The following is a 12,369-nucleotide window of genomic DNA, read 5'->3' as shown; positions in this document are numbered from 1 at the left end:
ATTATATTGACATAAAATTGTTTATTGTCTTGATCAGAAGACAAGAACGTTGCATCGCATGCCGTTATGTCTGGCAGCAATTCGGTAGAGCGCTCTACCTGTGTGTACTCGGTGAACCACGACCAATTAGCCGGAAGCACATTCAAACCATTAGCTCGAAATGAATTCGCGTTTAGAATTTGGTTCAGCATAGAAGGTCGATCGGTAAACTGATCGGTAAATTCGATTTCCGGAACGCTCGACCCTAGATTATTAAACTTATCGATCGAGCAAGCTCGACCATCACCTTTCTTCTAACGAATAACTCCGTTTTTTCTCTTTATCTCGTTACCAATTCTATAAATTCTATCTATCTATTTTACCGACGCGATGTTTCAATCGGTAACGATTACTTTTCAAAATTGCACTAGGTTTTAACTGCTCGCTTAAATTCTCGGATGGGATGCAATTTAGTTTTGCGTGGTGTTTGTAATTGAATTTGAATTTGTCGTTAGAACATATAGCAGTATCGTTAGGAAACCACATTATATTCTCTTGGGTACAATAGAAGCCTTAGTCCGATCTGACATACATTATACTTGTCCCGTTTACTAATGTTGGCAACCGCGTAATTGCATGGACTTTCTCGTGTAACGTCGCATCGCATCGATACAATTCTCTTGTATCTCACAAGAATTCGTCTTATGCTCTAACGGTCAATTATTTTTTATAATCAACGTAAATATTAATTATTCTTTTTTCGAATATATTATTATTAATATCATCAATTAATATTAACAATGTGTAATATATTCGATTTAAAAATTCCTTTATTTGTGTGAAACAAATCTTTTACAAATTTTTTTAATTTTTGGAAGGGAATCGTATACTAACTTATTTCAATTATTTTTCACTTATTTCGCCAGATATTAACATTTCTTTTTTTTAAATGACAAGTGAATATAATAATTTTTTGTAATATACTATGGAATCATATTTGTGTATTCTTTTGTATCATTCTCGATATTCATTATATTTGTTTTTCACTTTGTTAAAAATTTATATATTTTAGAATTGATCTTTTATTTCTTATCTATAAGTAAATGATTTTATTTTATTATGTATATTATTTATTCAATATTTATTATAATATATTTATATATTTATTCAGTAAAAATATTCTAGTTTTATAATATAATGTAATATAAAATATGTTTCCATGTATGTTTGTTGTACAATAAGAATGTTGAAGAAATTTAAAAATTAAGAATTTATTAACTAGTACAGTACAGAACAAATTCTTTTATCTATAAAATCAAACTGTTGAAAATTGAAATTAAATGAAAAGATATGCATTTAATCTTTCATTCATTTTGTAAATTATCAATTCATATCATTAAATTTCAAAAATAATTTTCCGATTTTTTATCAAATTCTATTTATAATAAAAATACTCTTAAAATTTTCGACTTTAGCTCGAGATTTAATATCTAATAAAAAAGAAAAAAAACTAGAGAGCAGAATTCTTCTTCATACAATTTCAAATTTAAAGAACAATTGATAATGATTCATATGATTGAAAACTCAACAATAATTTTTCACATACATATATATGTACCTATACAAAATATCGGAATAACAATGAGTAAGCCAACTCGCTCAAAAGGAAAAAGTAATAAATAAAGGTAGACACGCGATCACGTTGCTTATTCCGATCCATTTATTCATACCTGATACCCCATTCGTTATCCCCTGTAAACTTTCGACGAGAAGAGAAAAATTGTAACTTGGTTTTGCGGTTATCCTTTCTTTCTAGAGATCCCGGGCAGATGGAGGAGGCATTGTCCGCACGGGCAGATAATGTCTGAACCTGGTTGCAACTTAGTGTCCGAGGGAACCGCCGGAGAAAACGGAAATACCGTGTCTACTGGAAAGTGCGTTTGTGGACCGTCGGTGCCTTGGTGTCCAAACGAACCTCGTCCTTATGATTATTCTACCCAACACGAGTGCAAGCTCAATTTGGCCGCAAAGATGAATTACGGTAAGCTCGCATATATGTTTTCCTCTTATTCTTCGAATTAGTCGACTTATATAGGATATTCAGCGATATCTTTTTAAATCTTTCCGCGAGTTTTACGAGAAAATATTTCGAGTAAAATAATAATAAATATTCATTTTAGAAAATGAAAAATTCTCGATAATTCGAAAATTTATTACAAAAAAATATTTATTCGATAAAAATTCAAACTTACTTTGTTCCTTTTAAGATATTTTTGATTTTATAAAATTATAATTGATGTTAAGTGATTTTCAAATAACCTTGAATTTTTTAATATGTTATTTGTATGGCTTATAATTCGAAATTAACAGAATAAATAACGATATATTTACCGTTCATATTGAAATTATCAATAAATTATAAATTATTGTAACGCGTTTGAATCATAAATATTTAATTTTGTTTTAAAAAAGCCAAGATATTTCTAATTTTCGCCGATTAAAATTTTTTTATGAAATTTCATAATTTGTAATAAGATAAATTGAATATTTTTAGTGCCTTAAAAACTCATATATTAATATTTCCATGAAATTAATAATATTTTTATAGTCATAATGTAGAACTTTTGTTAAATTCTTGATATCATCTTATACATCATTGAATAAAATCTTTCTTGTCATTACAATTTGTTGAATTGAATAACTTTTTATTCAAGCATTTTCTTTTGATATTAGTTTAAAAAATTGCATCATAATCTATCTAGATATTAGAAATAATAATCCCTTAGCAAAATTTAAATATAAAGATTCACAGTAATTGCTTAATATATAATATACAACAAATTTGCTATTCTTATAACATTCCTCCCTTTCTTAAAATTCTTAATCAAATTAAGTTTCTTAATTTCTCTTTCTTTCTTAACATTCGATCGAATCTTTCGCAATTTTACAAAGTATCGTATCGAAGAATTATTTGATCGTAATATATTCTGTTCTTCTTGTTATTATTAAATTGGCTATACATTTTATATATATATATATATATATACATATGATATACGGAGAACAGAGCGGTTGACTTTTTTTTTACTTGTTTCACTTCAACGATAAAGCGTTCACGAGTGAAAGAAAATGAGAATCATTAAAGTGGATGAAGTACGTGAAAGGGGAGCAGAGTTGAAATAACGAAACTGCGGCAGTTGCCCGTTAATGAAAAGAAAACATAAATAGTAGAAGAAGAAGGAACAATGGCAACTAAGAGAAGCGAAAGGTCACGAAGGTGAGGAGGGGTAGACGCCGCGGCGGCGTTAATGAGAAAAAGACATAACTAGGGATACGTCTCGTGACGTAACTCTCACTCTCTTCGCTTCTTTCTTTTCTCCTTTCTTCCTCCCTTTCTTTTTTTTTCTTTCTTTCTTCTCTAAAGTCACCGAAAATAACGCCTGCGAAATTTACTTGGGGGATACAATGAAAGGAATAATAATAACGCGAAGGAAAAATCGTGGGGCCGCGTTGAATCGAGGCGTGTTTACGCGGGAAAAGAACCGTTGTTCGCCATTGTCCGATCTTCGCGAAGAACCGACTATCGAATAAGTTTACGGTAATTACAGTTAGAGGCTGTCGAATTATTGCGTATATAGAATCGATAGTTAACTCGTCTTTTCATTGAGCCGAACTTTCAGCAGTCTATTCTAGCGTACTTTGGCGTTGAACGTGTAACGAAGTTGTTAGCGAGTAAGTAACAAAAGTAGTTACCTGCAACGGTGCAGAAAGTTAAATTCGATTCGTCGGGTAAAGTTTAATCGTGTACGTACTTTCAAGGTGGGAATCAGAGGGATTGTTCTTTTGTGGGGTTAAGTACACGAGTAAAATTTCGATGACTGGTGTTCAAGTCAAAATCCATCAGAGAAAGGAATAAAAGAAGAGAACTTTGCTTCTGCTTTGTTTTTCCGCCAACAGAATTTTCAATTTCAGAATTATTACATATGTATGTATATTTATATATGCATGCAATACATTTTACAATCATTTTTAAATGGTTATCGCGGGTTCATTTTTCAATCATCAGTACTTTCTTTTATTTCCTATTATATTTTGTTATATTACCGAATCTCTTTTTTTATGCTTTTCGTATTTCTTTTTTTTTTCTTTTTTTTTTCATTATTTCTACACGTGCAGATTTGATTAATGAATTAACATGTAACCTACCGATATTCTTTGCAACGTATATAGGAAATCCTGCTCACGTTCTGAATGCAATTTTGACATTTAAATTAACTTTATTAATAACCTTAGTTTCGGCTTATATTAGTCTATTGCTTTAGTTTCATTTCCTGTCGTATGCCAGAATTCACTTTCCATGTTTCTCTACAAATTAAGTTTCAAAGTAATCAATGTTTAATTCATTTAAACAACTGTTTAGTGAAATTTTCAATTTTATATATTCTGGAAATATTATTTATTTAAAAATAAATAGATAATTTTTTATTAAATTTAATATTTATTTTTTAGGAGTCTGTTACGAAATCATTGAAAACATATTAAAAATATATTTTTAAACATAAGAGATTATGATAAAATGAAAATAAATAGGAGGATAAAAATTTTGAAAAAATATAACAAGTGATTGCAAAATGACTGGAAAATGATGTAATTTTTTTTATTGACTAATTTAGAGTTATTTTAAGATTCTAAGTCTTATATTTAATAAATTTTTAAATTTTTATAAGAATTTATCATTTATTTGTGGTTGATTGAAGTTGATAGAAATATTAATCCCATCATAGAGTTAGTTATCACTTCATTGGAGTAAGTTATTATTGAAAAATAAAAGTAGCTTTTTAATGAAATATTTAATTTTCTAATGAAATAAAATAATTTCATTAATAATATTTATCTTTCAAGTTTTAACAAAAATATATTATTTTTAAAAGGAAATTGAAAATATAATATATTTAATATATATAAAATATTTCAAAAAAAGATTAAAATTATTAAAAAAATATTTGAACAAGAATTGTTTAGTTCAAAAAAATTTTTTTTCTAGGTTGAATAGTAGGATCAATTTTTAGATCAATTTTATTTAGATCAATTTTATAATGGAATTATATAATTTTGAATGCATTAATCAACTTATCTCTGTGTTTTCTATAAAAAATTATTGATTTCAGAAATTTTAATTTGAAGTTTATAAAAAAATTTATTTTTCATATCATAACAGGTCACATCTTGGAAAAGATGTATCTTAAAGAGAAAGTTTTAAAACGTTTTTAAAACGTTTCGATGCCAGCTATAATAATATGTAATAAAAAATAGATTTCAGTTAAATTTAATTTGACATTCATCTTTGTAGTCTTGTTCAGCAGCATTATAAAATGAAATAAATGATGATATTATTTTTGTCTAAAACATTTTTTTCTATCTTCTGTAATTCTGTTCATTTTTTCATATCTTTTGTATTGTATGAAATATTTGACCTGAGAGATTGAAATAGGAGATTAAAAGTGAATCAATCATTATAATAAGATGGTCTATTCACTATTATCTCCGTCGTTTTATTCTGTAAAAGTTATATGGATAAATAATACATAAATAAACATTAAACGCCAATATTTATTGCAATACATCCAAAACTTAGATCTATTTAAATTTTCATTCACTAATTTAAGTCAGATTTTTATAATATAAATCAAGAAATCGTAATTTTATGTTAATTTTCTATTTTTATTATCTGATGTTTATTTTACTAAATTTTAGCTTCATATAACATAATAGAAATATTAATATTAATAATAAAAAAAAATTACATTCGTCATTTTACTTTACTTTCCATTTCAGTTTAATTTCCACCAAGAGAATTCTTTTTAATATTACTAGAAGAATATTTCAAAGTATTCTGCTTTGTATTTTATATATATTTTTCAATCATAAATCATGGAACATCAATGTATTAAACTTGTTATATATTTCTAACATATCTCTTGAGTTGTTATGTAACAACTTTGAAGAGGAGCGAGTATTACCGTGTTTCATGCTCCGACGTTTTTCTTATCAATTTAATTACATACTTATTTTTGAATTTATGAAACGTGTTATTATTGCCTTTAATCAATTGCATTTCCAAACGATACTTGTGTTTTTCGAAATATAAGAGAAAAAAATTAGGACGAATATTACCGTAAGAAGAAGAAAGTATCTATATATTTTCTTCCATGCACTCGAGTGAGCAATAACTTGATAATTGGGCCATTACACGAACGGTTTATTGATCGCGAAATTCAATTTAATCCCTTTCGAAGATGTGGTCAGATATGAGTTTGCCACAACTACAAACTGTACACAAAGGAATATCTCGGAATGGAATGTCATTGAAATAAAGGCAAACGTTTTTATCAAATGTCGATACAACGTTCATTTTTTTTTTTTTTTTTTTTTTTGCGTAATAATATGCTTAAATTAAATTTGCAAGAGGATAGATATCGATATTATTTATTTCTTCTTCTCCTTAAGAGCAAGATTAAGCTTCAAATTGATCTGTCGTTTAAATTTAAAAAATTTAAAAAGCGGTAAATCGATGGTTGATCAGGTCGAAATGTAATTGTTTATCTGCAAATATTAATATCAAATACCACCACGGTTGTCCGAGTAGGATTAATCAGAGAATTTCGTGGTTGATACTTCCGGATAAAACTTTACGTTTATTTAGGATCGCATCGATGTTGCGCAAAATTTACTTCCCATATTAGTCTTTTGGTAATCCATTTAAGTATTTGCATGATAAATGTTCTCAGATAGATGAAATATTGAGTTGTTCAAATATGCGGGAGTAAACTCATAATCTGTAATATGTTCATATACATGTACATATTATAGATGTACATATGTACATATATATATATATATATATATGTATGCCTATCGTAATAACAGCGATACGTCAGAGAAGCACAAATTTTCGACATACGTACACGTATACAGGATAATTACAGATTTTAATGGCCGAACATTGTCGGTATATTCTATAAGTCTAAATAAAAAAAAAATAATATTTTATATTATATATGAATATATAAATATAGGTAGTTTAAAATTTAGTAAAAAATTAAGATAAAAATATAAAATGCAAACAAAATAGTAACTCACGATTCATGTTACTGAGATTAGTAATAATATTTATCTTTAGTCTATTCGTGCCAGTTAAAATAAAATAAAAAATAAAATTTGCAAGGTAATGAATTCTATTTTCAGTTGCTATCAATCTTTTATTTTAAAAATGAATATGTTGAATATTTTGAAATGGAAAATTAATCTCATAGGTTGGTGGACCATAGATATGAACAATTAAAAATATGTTATTAGTAATTTATTATTTAGTGATAATAAAATAATAATATCATATCTTGTGTTATGAAATATTAATTCTTTTTTTTACATTTTAATAAAATACTAAAATTATTTCAACTAATTAAACATAAATTATTATATATTTATAGATTTAAACAAAATATAAAAATTGTTTTTCTAACAATAAAATAGAAATTTAAATTTTTGTAAAAAATTTAGATTTGTAAAAATTTAGAAAAGTATAGATTTTAGGATTAGATTAAAATAAAACTTATAATTAGATATAAAATTTAGACTCTAAAAAACATATATGTAGAAAAACTTTTTAAGTCAATTAATATAAGTTAATTAAAGTCTCGAACATTGATTTTTATTTCAATGCCTGATTTCATAATTTTAAAATTTTAAATAGCTTATATATAAAATACTTGTAATAAGTCTAATAAACAAACTTTAAAATATTTATTTAACATTTTTTCTACTAAATATATAAAATAATAAATAAAAACATAAAATCTTCATAAGAAAAAACATTTACTTATCATATTAATCAATTTTTAATTATGGCATCAGAAATAAATAATTAACATAATAGTTTAAAATCACTTCCTTCCACCGTATATATTTTCACGATAAAGCAACGATTTTCATTTTATTAACGATTAGTCACCTATTATTTATTAATTTATCTCAATCAATTCCTATTTAAATAGCGATCTGTTTTTACATTATATACCATTCGCTATCATTTCTTTCATATTTCATATTTTTGTTATAATTTTTTTAATAAAACTTTAAACAATCCATGTTTATATATAATTTTTCTCTCGTTTAGACATATAGAATACAGATCGTTAAAATCTGTATATTGAATCAATTTTTTAAATATTTTTATAAATTTACAATAGAATATTGATTATTCTTGTACAATAAATCGAAGTTTGATTATACAATTTATCACAAAATAAATAAAAAGATTTTTTTATTTCTGTATTGATTTTATTTTTTAAATTTACTTTGAAAAATTTATTTTAAAAGTATGAAGTATAAGTTTAAAGTGACAGTAATTCGGTAAGTTTCTGTAATTAAATTTTTTATCCTTAGATATTTCTAATATAATAAACGACAAAAATTCTTCTAAAAGTTCTTTTGTTCTTTTCTTCTTCTTCTTCTTTTTTTTTTTTTTTTATTTTTATTACAGATATATAATTCGATTAGTTCAAAAATTGTTTGGAGGAAAACGATCGTTAGTCGATTTAATCTTGCTATTTGTTTGTACAATCATCGCGTTACGCAATTTAATTAAAGGTATTGTGAAGCATGGAAAATAACGATTTAATTGATCTGTGTCGAGGATGTTTTGTTATAGCGAGCAGCTCTTTCCTGGATTGATATTTACCAACTTGTGTTTCAGATCTCTTTAATTCTGGAAACACGGAAAGCGACGATATTCAAGGTGAGTCATTTTTAGTTTATTTTGATAGTTTCTGGAAAGAATTTAATGCTTATCATTTACAACTATATATGTATATATATTAATTATATTTATAAATATATGAATAAGCTTGTATTAACGAATTGTATATTATAATTTCAATTATATTTGCACTTTTATCGCTGTATTTCAATGTTGAATAAAAAAGAATATTTTCATAAAAACATATAAACACTTTATAATAATTTCATAAAATATCATAATAACCGATTTTAAACATCGATTACTATCATGATATAATAACAAATTGTATTATAATAATAAAAATATAATAAATAAAATGAAAATTGCATTTCTCTCTTGTTGCAATATGGAAACTTAATTATTTTTATTCCCATATTATGACTTCCAATTATTATCGTTAATATCAAAAATCATTGTATGTTCGTTGATATAATATATACGAAAAAAATAAATTTATTTATATATATGTTTTATAATTTATTTATTATTATTTGTTATTATCGTATTTGTTATATTTTTGTTTTTGGAAAATTATATATACATGTGTATATATATTTATTTTAATGTATAAAAATATTATTACATAGTAATAAGTCTAATATAATAAAAAATTAAACGAAAAAGTCCTATTATTTAAATATACAATAAAGTAAATCGATATAATAAAATGATATTTTTAGAATTTTTTCTTTTAATTGAAACTAAATCATTGAAATATTTATATTAAGTATATGTTATACATTTTACATTCGTTATACTTTTATGATTTATAATTTTTTTTTAGATCATCAATTTAAACTCTAATACGATTTATGGATAACTTATAAAGAGAATAAAATATATATAATTTTAACAATAAAAATTAAAGAGTATTCATTATTATTATCATATATTTTGCATAGAAAATAAAATTTATTTGGAATTTATTAAAAAAATAATGATAAAAAAAAGAATATAGCTTAATCGACATTAATAAATTTTTAGTATCGAATTCGTGATTTTTAAAAAAGTTACACATGAATAATAATATTGATAATAATTGTTAAAAATATTGACGATTGTTAAAAATATTCTCAATATAATTTTATTACGATTCCACTTCAATCTTTTCGAAAGCTCACACGATTAATAATATTGGTATTGACAATATTATTAATGTTAATTGTATCCAGTCAGAGAAATATCGAATTCATCTTTGCTAATAAACTTAATTGCAATAATACTTTATATACAAATACATGTATATATACATAAATTGAAATGCGTTATTCAACAATGTCTATTTTAAAAAGTCTATATTTTAAAAAGTTAAAGAATTAATACTATTAAATTAATATTATAATATTATAAAGAACTTCATTTACATTTTATATAAAAGTATTTATTAGAATAAGAAATAGCATACATATATATAAATTTTTAAGAAACATTTTTCCTAATGGATTAAATGGATTATAAAAAATAATCGGTTAAAGTTTGAACTTATAAAAAGAAAATAAAGATATAATAATTGGAATGGATTATTATGAATTTATTGAAATAAAATTTATAAATAAAAAATTAAACAAACGAAATTATATTTTAATGTACAAAATGTTTTATAGGATATATTTTTAGAAGATTAATTCTAAAAGCGAAAATAAATATAAAAGTTACTACAAAAAAAATGTCGATTAAAATTTATTTATTAAAAACAATTATTAAAAACTATTACAAACAATTGAAGTTTGCATTAGATGAAATTCGAGGTAAAACGAGGCAGAGTTATTTCATTCTATCCGTGTCTTGCTTTGTCTAATGCAAATTTTAATTTTAACTGAAAAAAAATAAATCTCAACCGACATTTATGTATATTCTTTTTTTTACCTTTTGTGTTTGTGTTGGCTTCTAGAATTTATCTTCTTAAGATGTTTCATAAATATATTAACACCTTGTATATACAACAAAGTGAAGACAATACAATTTCTCGCAAAAATATAATATTTTAACAGAATAATGCAAACGTTTATATAGCATATAAGAGACTACTTTGATAAAATAAAAAATAAATATTAGAATAAGTTAATGAGATAATTAGTTGACTAACAATGTCAAGTTTGTTATGTATATGTATTGTTATCGTCGATTTATTGAAGTGTATTTGTGCGTACTTAATGGCGGCGACCAGCGAGTCTCTGGCGACCAGGAAAACATGAGTGATTTACGGATGATTCGCTGAGGGAAATGCATTGAATCAAATACATTATTCACACATCACGAGAAATAGTTTTAATTTTTAAGAATAATTTTTCTTTGGAAATAATAGATATAGATTTTATATATTCGTATTTATGCGTGTAATGATTTTAATAAATTTTAAAAAATTCATCAAATGATTTGATGATTTTTACGAAGTTGAAAAATTTGTCAAACATTTTTTTCACATGACGTTTTTGCAATGAAGAATGCAATCAATATTTCTTTTTTTTTTTGAAAGAAATTTTATAGTCAATAATTTTAATAGAATGGGAAAAAAAGTTGAAAACTTAAAAAAAATTTAATCTTTATTCGTCTTTCATGTCAGTTTATAATGCACTTTTATGCAAAAGATAATATTATTTCGCCATTTATTTATTAAAAAAACTGAGTTTTTGTTTAAGTTTTTGTTCGATATTTTTAAAAATATTTATTTTTTTTAAATATACATCTGTATACATACATGTATAATGACAAAATAAATAACAAAAATATGTGAAAATATTTACTACAAAAATATCTCTTATTGTGTTTGATACATTTTGTCAAATCTATTGAATTTAGATTTCTGTTTATAATTGCTGCTTATGTATTTATTAAATAATACCTATTTTTAAATTAACTAAACATACAGTTTTTTTTTATATTTACATTAATATTTGAAACTTAAACAAAAGAAAGAGAGATGTTATGTTCGTTCTCTTTGTTCTTTTTCACATCGTGAGATAAAGTTAAAGACAAGAAGATCAAAACAATGCGAAGTAGAGAGCACATATCAATGAAAAATTCAAATAATCTATTATGTAAATTTTTATTATTTTCAATAATTACTTATCTTTTCATTTTGTGCATTATTTCTATCATTATATCAATTTGATATATAATATGAAAGACACATTAATTGTAAATTGCAAAAATACATAAATAACAAGATTTTTCATATACATAATGTAAATAACAAAAAATTAAATTTTTTGAAATAGGTTAGACTTTATTATGTAAAAATAAGCATCAAAAGCAAATACATTTATTACATGTACATATTTTGTAAAAATATTAAATTTCTGGAGCATACTATCTTTTTATCACGTATTACATCCTAAATAAAAAGTTATACAAAATTAATTATAAATAAAAATATATATTTATTGCAATGATATATATATAAAATAAAAATAATAAAAAATGTTTACAGATATTTTCTTTATATTTATAATCATAAATATATTTTTAATCGATAAAATATCTGCAATAAAACATTCAACAATTAACTTCATTATGAGAAAATTAAGTAATAGTTCAAATTTTTAAAAAAATATTCCAAAATAGAATCAGAATAGAAGAGAAAAGGTATA

At 24.0% G+C, this 12,369-nt stretch overlaps 1 protein-coding gene across 3 annotated transcripts in view; it reads left to right on the top strand.

The window, feature by feature from the left end:
• The window catches only part of LOC724618 (cysteine-rich motor neuron 1 protein), a 261,295-nt gene that overhangs the window by 27,452 nt on the left and 221,474 nt on the right, over positions 1 to 12,369 (top strand). For all 3 annotated transcript variants that reach the window (XM_026446249.1, XM_026446248.1, XM_001120512.5), the window contains 2 exons: positions 1,796 to 2,020; positions 8,735 to 8,776. In XM_026446249.1, the coding sequence (XP_026302034.1) occupies positions 1,796 to 2,020; positions 8,735 to 8,776 (267 nt within the window). The remainder of the gene's footprint in view (positions 1 to 1,795; positions 2,021 to 8,734; positions 8,777 to 12,369) is intronic.

The sequence above is a fragment of the Apis mellifera genome, linkage group LG1, assembly GCF_003254395.2.
Source record: "Apis mellifera strain DH4 linkage group LG1, Amel_HAv3.1, whole genome shotgun sequence".
Taxonomy (NCBI): domain Eukaryota; kingdom Metazoa; phylum Arthropoda; class Insecta; order Hymenoptera; family Apidae; genus Apis; species Apis mellifera.
Note: the sequence above shows the minus strand (reverse complement) of the source record. Positions and strands in the feature narration are given on the sequence as shown.